This window comes from Xyrauchen texanus, chromosome 31, assembly GCF_025860055.1.
Source record: "Xyrauchen texanus isolate HMW12.3.18 chromosome 31, RBS_HiC_50CHRs, whole genome shotgun sequence".
NCBI classification, from domain to species: domain Eukaryota; kingdom Metazoa; phylum Chordata; class Actinopteri; order Cypriniformes; family Catostomidae; genus Xyrauchen; species Xyrauchen texanus.
The window spans coordinates 13,135,026-13,149,985 of NC_068306.1; the positions used below are offsets into that span (position 1 = coordinate 13,135,026).

General features: G+C 37.4%; 1 protein-coding gene across 2 annotated transcripts in view; it reads left to right on the plus strand.

Annotated features, from left to right (window-relative positions):
- Positions 1 to 14,960, plus strand: part of LOC127625134 (receptor-type tyrosine-protein phosphatase alpha-like) — a 45,438-nt gene that overhangs the window by 26,229 nt on the left and 4,249 nt on the right. For both annotated transcript variants that reach the window (XM_052100221.1, XM_052100223.1), the window contains exons 5-22: positions 1,085 to 1,099; positions 1,352 to 1,436; positions 2,077 to 2,150; positions 2,843 to 2,979; positions 3,559 to 3,649; positions 3,869 to 3,945; positions 4,080 to 4,116; positions 5,173 to 5,270; positions 5,466 to 5,585; positions 6,615 to 6,781; positions 6,895 to 7,030; positions 7,878 to 8,027; positions 11,733 to 11,826; positions 11,974 to 12,050; positions 12,847 to 12,981; positions 13,085 to 13,210; positions 13,419 to 13,570; positions 14,352 to 14,487. In XM_052100221.1, the coding sequence (XP_051956181.1) occupies positions 1,085 to 1,099; positions 1,352 to 1,436; positions 2,077 to 2,150; positions 2,843 to 2,979; positions 3,559 to 3,649; positions 3,869 to 3,945; positions 4,080 to 4,116; positions 5,173 to 5,270; positions 5,466 to 5,585; positions 6,615 to 6,781; positions 6,895 to 7,030; positions 7,878 to 8,027; positions 11,733 to 11,826; positions 11,974 to 12,050; positions 12,847 to 12,981; positions 13,085 to 13,210; positions 13,419 to 13,570; positions 14,352 to 14,487 (1,907 nt within the window). The remainder of the gene's footprint in view (positions 1 to 1,084; positions 1,100 to 1,351; positions 1,437 to 2,076; positions 2,151 to 2,842; positions 2,980 to 3,558; positions 3,650 to 3,868; positions 3,946 to 4,079; positions 4,117 to 5,172; positions 5,271 to 5,465; positions 5,586 to 6,614; positions 6,782 to 6,894; positions 7,031 to 7,877; positions 8,028 to 11,732; positions 11,827 to 11,973; positions 12,051 to 12,846; positions 12,982 to 13,084; positions 13,211 to 13,418; positions 13,571 to 14,351; positions 14,488 to 14,960) is intronic.

The window sequence follows — 14,960 nt, forward strand, 5'->3', positions numbered from 1 at the left end:
AATGCCTTCCTAAATAAATGAAATCCGAAAAAGTAAAGCATATCAAATATATGCATAATGAATTTATAATGGTCTATCATAAAATGTCAAATGTGAGGTCTGTTGTTTAGAATTTAGAACAGAAGTGCAAAAATATATCTATATATATCTAATTATTTATTTTTTTATCTTGTATTTATATTTCATTGTGGCCTGTCATGTGTCAACGCATCAAATCCATGTTAAATGAGAATTATTTATTGTTCAAACAAGAAAATAGCATTTGTGTAAAATTATTCATAATTTCTAATCAAAACAGTGATCTGATTACAAAATAAATTGATTAATTGGCAAAAATCGTATTGGTATTGGTGTATAGTTTTTGGTTAAAATCAGTATCGGCCAAAAATGTTACAGAGATACAGTAGTTTACCCAAAAATTTAATTTCTCTTATCATTTACTCACCCTAATCCCAGATGTATATGACTTTTTTAAATAATACTTTATTTCTGTTGGTCCATACTATGCAAATGAATGGTGACCAGAAATTTGGAGGTCCAAAAAGGACATAAAGGCAGCATAAAATAAATAAATATCTTCAGAATCCATATGATAGGTGTGGGTCAGAAACAATCAGTATTTAAGCCCTTTCTTACTGAAAATCTACACTTTCACTTTCACATTCAGCCACCTACTTGAGGCTGGTCAAATATGATGATTGAGACTATAAAAAGGGCTTCAATATTGTTCTGTTTCTCACCACACCTATCATATTTCCTCAGAAGACATTGATTAAACCACTGGATTACATTTATGCTGCCTTTTTAAGTCCTTTTTTGGAGTTCTGGTCAACATTCATTTGCATTGTAAGGACCAACAGAGATGAGATATTCTTCTAAAAGTCTTTGTGTTCTGCAGAAGAAAAAGTAATATACACCTGGGATGGCATAAGGGTGAGTTAAGGATGAGGGAATTTTTATTTCTGGGAGAACTATCCTTTAAATATTTGTCCATTCCTACAACATTTGCACTTTCCAATATGTTCTCTTGTACATCTCTGACATATTGCTGTTGTTATTTTTCTGTTTTCCTCATGTAATGAAGACGATGAGGGACAAGGTAAATTTTGACTATCTATTATTTTTTCCTCTTCAATATGTTCTAATGCAGAATCGGAGTATTTTATACACTACCAGTCACAAATATGGAAACACTTGGCTGCATTTGTTTCTCATGATCTTAAAGACTTTTAGATCAAAGACTTATGCTTAAAATTAGATTTGTTGGCAGATAAAAATTGTGCCAACACACCAAATACTACATTTGAAAGAATTGTATGTTTTAATGTATTTGTTTGCCCTTTACACCAAGATGACACTGCGATCATAGCCGTGATGGTTGCCCTGTCCTCTCTCCTGGTGATCGTCTTCATCATCATTGTCCTGTACATGCTCAGGTCAGTTCAAGTATGCACAAAATTTCAGCTTCCCAAAGTTGGCGCCCTGAACTCCACCACCCGGTTGGGGGTTTTCCCAGTGCGCCATACAAGCAAGAACCGCTACTGAAACTGCTAGTAACAGTTTCCCAGTGCGCCATACAAGCAAGAACCGCTACTGAAACTGCTAGTAACAAATAACTTTGTCTCGAAGCTCTTTGTGATCTGCAATCTATTGAAAGGCATGCAAAACTAGGAGCACTTTATTTATTGAATATAAAGTGCTCCTAGTTTTGCATGCATTTCAATAGATTGCAGATCACAAAGAGCTTCGAGACAAAGTTATTTGTTACTAGCAGTTTCAGTAGTGGTTGTTGCAAAAGCAAAAGTTGTTGGTGGCTGGGGTGGTGGAGTTCAGGGCGCCAACTTGTCTGTCTGTTAACCATGTTGCCCATGCCTAAATCCGACCCTGAGCAGTTTGAACATAGGACACCAGCACACACACAATCATAAGAGAACAGACACAGAAAAAAAAAACTGTTCAACCTATGCAGTGAGCTCCATTCATCAGGAAACCTACAATGACAGCGGGGGGCCAGAAGGATGAATTGTGAAGTTACCATGACAATGATTAGCTTTTTCTTCTGCTCTGTTGTGTCAGGTTTAAGAAGTACAAGCAGGCAGGGAGCCACTCTAATTCCTTCCGCCTGACCAATGGCAGAGCTGACGACACAGGTAGGAATAAGAAAATGTTTCTGTGCATCTGTATATTCTTGTGAATATTTTTCTGCAAGGAAGAGTTGACAGATAAATGTAAATTCTGTCATCACTTACTCATTTACATTAATTCCAAAGCTGTATGACTAACCTTTCCTGCATAGATTACAATAGAAATTCTGAATAATGTACTGGTCGCTTTTTTCAATTGTAATGCAATTAATGGCGACTGGAGCTTTTGAGCTTGGATAAAAAATAGCATATCATAAAATTGGTCTGTATGACTCATGCACTTCATTTTAAGTTTTTTGAAGCTATACAAGAGTTTTGTGAGATGAACAGACAAATATTTTAATCATTATTTACAAAACATCCTAACATCCACCCTAACACTCCTTGGCAAGTTTATGCAAGAGAAGTAGTGATATCTGATTTGGGAACAAATCGTTCTTTTAAATCATATTGTACTATGTCGCCCCCTACTGATAGTCCTATACACAGCATGGATAAAAGATAAAGTTATTTTTCCAATAATTTGTTGAAAAAAATATCTGTTTTGTTTTAGGTATGGATTATACATTTTGATGCTCTGACCTTGTACTGTTGAATTATGTTTGTCTTTAACGGATATCTCTACATTATTTTTCCTCCACTTCCATTCCTGCCTACTTTTACGCTCCTTATGCCTCCCTTCCTGCTCCATCTCGCAGAACTTCAGAGTGTGCCACTATTGGCTCGCTCCCCTAGTACCAACAGGAAGTACCCACCCCTCCCTGTCGACAAACTGGAGGAGGAAATGAACCGTCGAATGGCCGATGACAATAAATTATTCCGGGAAGAATTTAACGTAGGTGCACAAACATGCATGCAACCATACTACAATGATTCAGGAATTGACAAATCAATGACCAGATTGTAAATTACCATGATCTTTGGAGAATTTGGCATATATACAATGGGATATTTTAACTTTTTATTTGGCTAACTACACTACTCCAAAGTGTGCATTTTAGACATTCCATATCACAGATTTGTATTCTTATATGGGAAATTGACATTAAATACTTTTAGGAAGTTGACTTGTCCTACAATGTGAATTTAGCAAATTCATTAATTATTACACAATACACATAGATATTATAGAGAGAATGCTTGAAATATTTGTACTTTTTGCCACACCATATAAAATGAACTAAAGGAGGTTAAAAAGGGATTTAAAACAGTTGAAAACCAGAAGAGTGCTGGTCATTAACCTAAAATAAACTCTTTTACATTCATAGAAATTGTAACCTAAATTCTTTGTTGATTCATAAAAAAGTGGAACATGTTTTGTGCCAACTACCCATATTCGAGTCAATATATCTTCTTGTCATGTTCTCGTCCCAACCATGTGAGCTGTTTGATTGACTCTGTCTATTCCCTGCAGTCGTTGCCTGTGTGTCCCATTCAAGCCTCATGTGATGCTGCCTCAAAGGAGGAGAACAAGGAGAAGAACAGATATGTCAACATCCTGCCCTGTAAGGCTTTCCCTCCACTTTTCTCTAAACAACAGCTGATAAAGCATGCTTTTCTCAGAGTTTCAATGAGTTTTAAATGTGAAAATAACAGTTCATAAATGGGACATTTATGTTTTAACATTTTTCTAAGAGTTTATTTGTGAATTACATGGCATGTCTTCAATGACTTTCCTTTTTTCTTCTTCTCTCTTTTACATATTTTTACACATTCTGTCTCAGATGATCATTCCAGGGTGCATTTGACCTCTTTAGAGGGCGTTCCTGATTCAGACTATATCAACGCATCCTACATAAATGTAAGACACCCATAAGGCTTAAGTGTACGAGTCACATGACTCGTATGAATAGTTGGAAGCTGAATCCTAGTGAATCTAACTTGATTAACTCATTCACACTCATCCTCTATCACTTTCTTTTTTGATCTTTTCAGGGATACCAAGAAAAGAACAAATTCATTGCGGCACAAGGTAAAAATAAATAATAAAAAAGTGACTTTCATAAGTGCCCATATGCTTTTAAAGGTGAAGTGTGTAATTTTTGTTTCAGTAGCGTCACTAATCAACATTGCAAAATACTGACCATAAGCACCCTCCTTCTCTGCCATTCGTTGGACTAAAAGGTTGTCCAGCTACAAATTCACGCTATTAATTTAAGGGATAGTTCACCCAAAAATTAAAATCTCTCATCATTTACTCACCCTTATGTCATCCAAGTTGTGTATGACTTTCTTTCTTCTGCTGAACACACATAATTTTTGAAAAATATTTCTGCTCTCTTGGTCCATTCAATGCAAGTGAATGGTGACCAGAACTTTGAAGCTCAAAAAAATCACATTAAGGCAGAATAAAAGTATTCCTCAAGACTACTTTGTTAAAACTGTCTTCAGAAGCAGTATGATAGCTGTGGGTAAGAAACGGATCCATATTTAAGTCAGTTTTTACCTCCCTGCCCAATAGGTGACGATATGCACAAAGAATGCAAATTGCCAAAAACCAAAGAAAAAGTGAAAGTGGAGATTGACAGTAAAAAATTACTTAAATGTTGTTCTGTTTCTCACACACACCTATCATATCACTTTTGAAGACATGGATTTAACCACTGGGGACATGGATTACTTTTAAGCTGTCTTTATTTGCTTTTTGGAGCTTCATAGTTTTGGTATCCATTCACTTGCATTGTGAGGACCAACAGTGCTAAGAAATCCTTCTCAAAATCTTTGTGTTCTGCAAAAAAAAGAAAGTCATGCACATCTGGGATGACATGATGTCATCCCAAAAATGCAAGTCATTTTTGGGTGAACTATCCCTTTAAGCCAGAATTGTCGGCCTTGTCGAAATTCTCAAACAGAGCAAGTTTTGATTGTGGCGCAGTGTTGATAATTTGGGGGGGAAATCAACCTACAGATAATATTTTATATAAAAAAAATTACACACTTTAAAGGTAATTTTTTTATTTTATTTATTAATATGCCAAAACTAAACCCAAACTAATGGGTAAACTAAACCTGAGATTTTGCAATGCAGGGCCAAAGGAGGAGACAGTCAATGACTTCTGGAGGATGATCTGGGAACAGAACACTGCCACCATTGTCATGGTAACCAACCTGAAGGAGCGGAAAGAGGTAAATTCCATGAGCGATCTATAGATGTAGTCTAGTGTTACTAAGGAGGAGTAAACTGATCTATCATTTTACTGCACCAGCTATTATGGCGCTCTCACGTAATCAATTTAGAGTGCATTTTTGAGGAAGATGGTCTTTAATAAAAATGTATGGTCATCGATGATGAGTATGATAGACTGTGTTTGATATCCGCAGTGTAAATGTGCTCAGTATTGGCCAGACCAGGGCTGCTGGACTTACGGAAATATCCGGGTGTCAGTGGAAGACATGATGGTCCTGGTGGACTACACCATCCGCAAGTTCTGCATTCAGCAGGTAACCATTTCTGAAGAACGTTCCAATAGCTGTCAGTCTGATTTATCAATTGATATTTGGCATTTTTAGATTATTGATATTAGGTAGTTATAGTATCCAACTGGCCAAAAAAGGATGTTCTAGGTTCGATTCAAGTTAAGCAACATTGATAGCATCTGGAGCATGCTGTCGGTTACCATAGACAATCGTTTTGGCTTGTTCCTCAGATTGTAAAAACAAACATAATGTTTAAAGTTCAGCACTACTAATGGAAGTTTGAGGGGTAAGAAATAAGGAGAAACACCAAAATATATTGTTTTGCTGGTATAGCCACTCAATGTAAATATCATGTCACGATGACACTGGTGTGATAAAATTGCTTTCTATGTTTGTGTAAAGTAATCTCTAATATTTGAACTCGCGTCATGATCCTGTAAAGGTTGTAACAAGGATACCAGAAAGGGACAGTTTAGATTTTAAAGTCCACCTACAGTATTTAGCTTCATTGGTAAAGGATATCTCAAAGTAACTCAGCATAGAATGTTTTTCCCACCACTAAAAGTATGATTTTGAACTTTACTACTCAAAATTTTAATAAAATTGGCTTTTAAATCTTCCTGAATGCCTTGCCCCATAGACTTTTGTTGTACTTAATGTAAACATAATTTACTGTTGAAATTAGAGACCTTTCAAAATTATTTTCTTTTGCAAGTGACAGCTTAACTTGTTTCAAACCTGCAACATTCCTTAAACAGAAGAATTGGCTCCTCCTTGTGAGTTTTGAAATCCACTGATAGCCCTAACAATATATAATGCGAATGTTTTGCGGATGTAATTTGTATGGCACAAATGCTGTCTTTAAACCATTACACATAACACTGCCCATCAGCAGTCTAGATATCCGCAGATTTATCGGTTATCAGATATTAGCCAAAGAAAACCCCAGTTTAATCAACCACTAATCCTCATTATAGCAGTAGCCTAATAATGGCTTGTGTGGATTACAGTGGGGCCAGAATAATGACCTGTTGTGTGTATTTGTGTAAATAGGTAGGTGATGTTTCTGGTAAGAAGCCTCAAAGGCTGGTCACACAGTTTCACTTCACCAGCTGGCCAGATTTCGGAGTTCCTTTCACTCCCATCGGCATGCTGAAGTTCCTCAAGAAGGTCAAGACCTGCAACCCACAATTTGCAGGACCCATTGTGGTCCACTGCAGGTAAAGAGCTTTGTTATCTTGTTTGCGTGTTTTTGTATGATGCCAGTTACCATCTGTGTAGCATGTGTATGATCTCTGATATGCAGTAACACATTTTTTTCTGTATGGCTCAGTGCTGGTGTGGGCAGAACGGGGACCTTCATTGTGATAGACGCTATGCTGGACATGATGGGGGCAGAGAGGAAAGTCGATGTCTTTGGGTTTGTCACACGGATCAGAGCTCAGCGCTGCCAGATGGTCCAAACTGATGTGAGTTTAGACAAACCACCTCTGAGCTTAAAGACCCCATGAAATAAGTTGATAAGCATCATTTTCCTTCCTGTTGACTTATTGGCCATTTTTAAATTATAAGGTTGAACATATTGACAGCAATTATTTTAAATCTCAACCTAACAAAATAGTAAACACTAACAAGTTTCCCCCTTTTTATTCGTTTTACACAGACACATAGCATAACATATCATTTTAGCATTTGCTCTCCCTGTTGAGTCCCATGCAAAGCATGCTGGGAGGGGAATTGGAAATCCTCTGTCCAATTTCAGTTAATGAAACAAATAATATTCATGTTGTAGGGTTAGCCCCTAACCCTAACCCTAACCCTAACCCAATGCAAATGGATGAAGTAAAGTTGACGAGACACTGTTTTTAGTTGAATGAACTGTTTATTTAAGTTCCTTTTGTTAACATTAATTCTTTAATTTATATTAACATGGGAGGATTGAGTAAAACCACTGAAAGTGAAAGTTTTTGTTTTGAGTAAAGTAGGTAGTATTATTATCAAGGACAATCTGATTCTAAATATTCTACATGTTTGAACAAAAATGTGGATACGAACATAAGTGCTAGATGATTTATCGATATTTTTGGTCCATTGTCCTAGAAGGAAAAGACATGATTCATGAAAATTATAAAGGCATGGATCAGCTAAAAGTTGTCAACTTTTTAAAATATACTAGCATATAGATAGTCTCAAAGCTAATATATATGTTCAGTTTTGATTTCATGGGGCCTTTAAAGTAATTGTTAAACAATACTTAAGAAATGAGGCTTCTTAATTTGTGACACTAATCTAACACCATGACTCTTTTCTTTACAGATGCAGTATGTGTTCATATTCCAAGCCATGCTAGAGCACTACCTGTATGGAGACACGGAGTTGGAAGTGACATCTTTGGAGTCTCACCTGGCTAAACTGTATGCTCCTTTACCTGGGGCTGGCTGTGGCGGCATGGAGGCGGAGTTTAAGGTAGTCTAATGTCATCCAACTGATCCAGCTAAAATGCTCGCATTACCTGTTCTCCTGCTTATGTTTCACCTCTCAAAGTCTCAGAACTTCATCAGGCATGAACTTCAGGACTGACAAGTCTTGTTGTTCCAGTATAGTGCCAGATACTGTCTTCAATGGCTTCAGTCTTTTATCAGCATCTTCTTGTTTGCTTCTTTCCCCCCTCCTTTATCTGGTCAGACAATCAGTTTGGGTGAGGTGTAGCACAGTTCCAGATGGTCTTTGAAAATGCATTTGAGCTTAAAATTGTGTGTTCAGCAGATGTTAAAATGGAGTTTTGTATTTAGCCACAAAAAAATAATTCTCTTTTTTTTTTCCCCCATTGGAAAAATTAGGTTTTCTGAGGTGATTAAAATGAGAAATCTTTTAAAAATCTAGTTTAACACATTTATCAAGTTTGTGGAAATGTAATCTTTCAGTTCATGTTTGTTTCACAATTTAAAAAAAAAAAACATTAATAGCATTTTCTTAAAAAAAAAATCTATGATTCAGTCAAGGTGTGGCAACAATGACACAAAAAGTTTAATGTCAATGCGCCAAAGGTTGACTAGATGCAGCCTCAGATCCATTGTGACATCTTGCCATGAAATTTGACATACTCTTTATCTATCTATCTTTTTAATTTCAGATTTAACAAGACTTTTTTTTAATCCAATTATTTTGAACTGTCTCTGAACTTGTGTTGTCAAGTACTGGTACTTCGGTACCAAGTCGATGCTAAATAAAAAAGATGCAACGATACCAGTGTTTCTGCAGTAATACCAAGAACCAGCTCTAACTGGTACCAGTGCGCAGTATGACTGACACACGACAGCTTTAAAATGCCCACAGGCTTATTTTGAATGTGTGCTTTGTTACTCCTAGTACACTAAATGTAATTAATTGTCCATTTCAAAGTCTTGACATGGTAAATGGTCTGCACTTATACAGTGCTTTTTTTAACCTTAGAGGTTACCAAAGCGCTTTACACTTTCCCAATCACCCATTCATACACACATTCACACTCACACCCACACACCAATGGCGGCAGAGCTGCCATGCAAGGCGCTAGCCTACCATTGGGAGCAAATTGGGGTTCAGTGTCTTGCCCAAGGACACATCGGCATGTAGTGATGAAGGTTCAGGAGGACAAGACAACTGTAGGATCCATTTTTTTCCACATGTGGCAAGACAGGCTGCCAGATATTATAACATTTTTGACTATTACCTTTTACTGAATAGCAGATTTTTTTCCAATGTCAAATGGTGCAAAAGATCACTAATCCAATTAGTAAAGGCAGGCGGAAGTCTGTCTTTCCATTTGAACACTGAGGCATCTGACTAGAAGGGTAGCAAATGCCGTTATCATCTTGACACTGTTATCTATTCTAAGGTCTCGCTCCAACACTCAATTGCAGTAATTGGAGATGGCTTCAGAAAAAAAAGAGACAAATTGATTCCCAAAAGCTTGCAAGTTTAGGGTATGACCAAAACATGTGTGCAAGACTGGCTGGCTCTAATTTGCAGCTGTCACACATCGGATCAATATGTGGAATGAAATGAGCTAGTTTTACTTTTGACCAGTTCAATTGATGGACAACTTTGCATTGAATGGCAATTTGACTCATGCAGATAGAGGAGTGTATCTTATCTAAACCAACTTGCCAGATTTCTTCTGATATTTTTGAGTTTGTCTTCCCATTGTTTTGTTTTTTTTTTATAGATTCAAAAGCTTTAAAAATACTGAGTTAAGTAAGGTATACTATACACTTTACCAATAATCTTCTTAGTATTTGGGTTAAGTTCCAGGACAGTATAGAGGATTTAGGTGGTGGCAATGGGAAACTTTTTGAACATGAAGAAAGGAAATTGCGACAGATCTATTAATAAATACTCCTCTTAATTGCACCCAAATTTTAAGAGACTGAATTACTATTGGATTAGCTTTGTCAAAAGCTAAATTTTGAAGGGCTAAACTCTTCCCTTGACAGACCATCCAATACAGCATGGCTCTTATATTAGAAGCCCAATAATAATAATACTGAAAATTGGGGATGGAAAGACCACCGTGAGATGGATGTCTCTGTAAGATGCTTTTCTGCATTCGTGAGGTTTTATTATACCAGATAAAACTAGATGTCAGTTTGTCAAGATTTAGGAAAAAGGTTTTGGTTAAAAAGATAAGGAGACACTGAAACAAGTAAATAAACATGGGCAAAACATTAATTTTAATAATTCTGCCTCCCCAGTGACAATGGGAGCAAGTTCCAGCATTCAAAATCTTTCTTCAAATCCACAAGAAATTGGGAAATATTGGCAGTGTAAAGATCTTTGAACGTGTGCGTAACCCATATACCTAAATATTTTTGTGTTTACTTAAAAGGCGAATGCGGCAAAAAAACTTGTTTGATACATAACATTTACAGGCAGGATCTCACTCTTTTGTAAATTGATTTTAAATCCAGAAATTTGGCCATACACCTCCTAATAGTTCAAGAAATATAGGGAGGCTAGTAGGAGGATCAGATTTGTATATAATCATGTCATAAGCATATAAAGATACCCTATGCTCTATCACTTCTATGTACTATATATACCTTTGATGCTGGCCTCATCTCATAATGCAATTGCCAGAGGCTCAATTTCCTGGGCAAATAGCAAGGGAGATAAGGGACAGCCCTGTCTAGTACCTCTTTGTAGTAAGAAATAAGAAGATATATTATTATTTTTAAGGACTGCTGCTGAAGGAGAGAAACATATTGTTTTAATCTGCTGAAAAAAATCTTGAACCAAAGCCAAATCGTTCTAGTGCATAAAATAGGTAATCCCACTCCACGCAATCAAAGGCTTTATCAGCATCCAAGAATATTACTATCTCTAGAGTATCGTGTTGAGTGGGATCATAAAGGACATTTAAAGAATTGACAAATGTTGAAAAATTGATTGTTTTTTTATAAACCCTGTCTGATCGTCTGATATTGCAGACCGTAAAATGGATTCTAATCTTTGCTGATTGGACAGTGACAACAAGCATACCTCCAAAGTTGTGGCAAAATGGCTTAAGGACAACAATGTCAAGATATTGAGTGGTCATCACAAAGGCCTGACCTCAATCTGATCGAAACGTTGTGGGCTGAACTGAAAAAGCGTGTGCGAGCAAGGAGGGGAGGCCTACAAACCTGACTCCATTACGCCAGTTCTGTCTGTAGGAATGGACCAAAATTCAAGCAAATTAGTGTGAGAAGCTAGTGAAAGGCTACCTAAAACATTTGTCCGAAGTTAAACAATTTAAAGGCAATACTACCAAATAATAACAAAATGTATGTAACATCTGACCCACTAGGAATGTGACATTTCACATTCTTAAAATAAAGTAGTGATCCTAACTGACCTTAGACAGGGAATGTTTTCTACAGTTAATTGTCAGGAATTTTTAAAAACTGAATTTAAATTTATTTGGCTAAGGTGTGTGTGAACTTCTGACTTAACCATTCATTTGTATGTAGGCTATATACAGTTTATTTGTGGTGTGGTTGTGCATCCAATCAAACTATATTGGTATTTTTTGTTTTGGCACAAATTCACTTGTCACTTGGTAATGTAGTTAATAGAAATACAATATTAGCTCAAAAAGAGTTATTTATTATTATTTTTTTATTCAGTATTTTTTCTCTCTCTCTCCTACAGAAACTAACCTCCATAAAAATCCAAAATGACAAGATGAGAACAGGGAATCTCCCTGCCAACATGAAAAAGAATCGTGTTTTGCAAATCATTCCATGTGAGTTGTGCATTCACTTTGTGTGTTTTTTTTGGGGGGTTAACATACAAAATCTCTACTGAAAGAAATACTGCAACCAAACTGAGCTGCCTTGCTATGCTTATAATTTAATCCTTCTGAACCAAATTTCATCTCTGTTTCTCCCAGATGAGTTTAACAGAGTGATCATCCCTGTAAAACGAGGGGAAGAGAACACCGACTACATCAACGCCTCATTTATAGATGTGAGTAAAACCCCTCTGATCTCTGCCAACGTTTTGCTCCAGACTACCTCATCACTGCTCAGTGAACCCTGGAGATAATGCAGCAATATTCCACGCTCTGTTGAGACCACACAGCATGCTCCAGCATTGTTTTTTTTTAGCGTTTTAGAAATGCATTTAACACCCATGTTAACATTAGGAGCCACACACAGTGAAGTGAACATGTGTCTCCACCATAAGATTGATCATTTTATTAGCAGGTCTTCATTGAGAGTTGGTTATCTTTGCACTGGCCAAATTTCCTCCTCCTTTTTGGGTGGCTGAATTGCATATTGAATAGAAAAACAGCACAACTGCTGTAATGGTAACCAGACTCAATATGGAAAGATAACCATACTGATAAACTAAAGCCTATTTTGGCATAGGTGATTTGCATCCTTAGAAACAGATAATAAGGGACTGTGTTTGTTGTCTTGCATTAAAAACAGCAAGGCACAATTCAGTCAAATAGAAGGCTTGTTTGTAGGCGTATTAACTCTCATATAGACCGTTGCTAACAGTTGTGCACACTCTGTACCTTTTCCATTGGCAAATGCTTATCCTGCCCTCAGATTTGTCTGATTGGTCTATTGTTTAAAGCTGACATTGATCTTCTGCGCAGTGTGTCAAAACATTTTTTAACTTAACTGGGCATCTTAAAAACACCCAAAATGCTGAAACATTAGCAAGATGTGCTGTAATGACCAAACACCCATTTTGGAACACAAGAAAGTGTCCTCTGTAAATAGCCCTAATGTATGTGTGTGTGTGTGTGTAGGGCTACAGGCAAAAGGACTCGTACATGGCTTGTCAGGGGCCCCTGCAGCACACCACCGAGGACTTCTGGAGGATGATTTGGGAGTGGAGGAGCTGCTCTATTGTTATGTTGACTGAGCTGGAGGAGAGAGGACAGGTAGAAAGTGGACTGGCTCTGATATGTTCACTTGCTTCCTGTCTTTCTGTTTGCAGCTGTTTAGAGCATCTAGAATATTTTCCGTTATTCGCCCCTTCTTTAGGAGAAGTGTGCTCAGTATTGGCCTAGTGATGGTGTGATGGCTTGTGGGGACACTTCCATTGAATTGAAGAGAGAGGAGGAATGTGATAGCTACACTGTTAGGGACCTTCTTGTCACCAATAACAGAGTGAGTCCAGTCCAGAGCTTCTTCTAAAACTACATACATTTATGTTTATTGAATGTATTTGAATGTCTTTTTAAACCTCAGTGTCCATGTAAACTTTAATAATGTGTTTTTAGTTTTCACATAAGATTTCCTTAGCACTGTGTTTAAAAATTGTTGCTGCTACAAAATATCTCTATTTTTTTGCCTTCTCTGTCTTTTCTCCCTGCAGGAAAATAAGTCTCGTGCTGTGAGGCAGTTTCATTTCCACGGCTGGCCAGAGGTGGGCATCCCCACAGATGGCAAGGGCATGATCAACATCATTGCTGCAGTTCAGAAACAGCAGCAGCAATCTGGAAACCACCCAATCACTGTGCACTGCAGGTAAGCAACACCTCCTGTTGCATCCATTTAGGGGCCTGAAATCTAAAACCCCACCAGAGACATCCTGCCTACTGTTTTAGCATTCTTGTGTAGTTAGAATGTAGACAAGCTTAATATGACATAATGTACAGTACAAGCGGCACATTAGTGAAGCAGCAAAAAAAATCTTTTCATGTTAACTTTCAGACTGTGCTATAAGCTGGTTTTATTATATAGAATAAGTCTAGGTCTAGAGGGAATTGTGAATACACTCAAGAATAAGCGTAATCCAAGAAATTGTCACCAAGTCTGTTCTTGTTTTTTACAGCAGTGCATCTCAGACAGTGGCTATAGAAACTGGCTTTAAAACAATTTTACATTTATGACAATAAATTTAATTTAGCAATTTGTTCTTGCATATTTGTGACAAACAGCACAAGTTGTGTCACTTGCAGCATCATATCCTAGATTTCCAATCTCCATCTCTCTATGAAACTGCATGTCAAAATAAATTGAAGACCTGAGGACTGGAAAGCCAGCTTTAAGCATCCAAAAATTACAGTTATGGCAAGTTCTGGAAGCCAACATTCAGGCGTGCTTGCTGTGACTCCAATTCCTGCTCAACATTGCATCTCTAAGTTGCCTTCAACACTAGCTAATGATGAAAAAGTGACAGAGTTGCTGCATCCACTAGGTCTTCAGGGTCAACCAATTAAGAGGCTTTGCCCTGGGAAAGGAATGCAGGCAACTCATTAATGTGCACAAAGTGTTGGGTAATTGATCCGTATGTGTGTGTTAACAGCGCCGGCGCCGGGCGTACAGGGACTTTCTGTGCTCTGAGCACGGTTCTGGAGCGGGTGAAGGCAGAGGGCATTCTGGATGTTTTTCAGACAGTGAAGAGTCTAAGACTACAGAGGCCGCACATGGTGCAGACACTGGTGAGCAAATACACGTTGATTACGCCACTGTGTTGACCAGTTGAATTAAACTGGACAGCAAAATACTGAGAGTAATTTCTCCACTAAAGTGATTTGGAAGTTTGTTTGCTGCATTATAACCTAAAGTATAAAACGTATGCATGTATCTCATTACACCGCTGTTTTTGCTATTGATATGAATGATAACACAAAATGTGTAGCTTATTAAGGAGAGTTGTTTATTACTTTTCTAAGTTGTCAGACTTATGATTTTCACCTTGCAAAAGATAAAACGGGTAAAAAAAAAAATCCCCTAGATTTACATTGAAGCAGGGACTTGAGACATATCTAGCAACACACTTAAAACCTGTCAGATCACCCCAGCGACTGCACAGCAACACAGCTTAAACATATCAGAATGCTCTAGGAGCCGCATAGCAACACACTTAAAACCTGCCAGAACAACCAGCGACTGCATAGCAACACACTTAAAA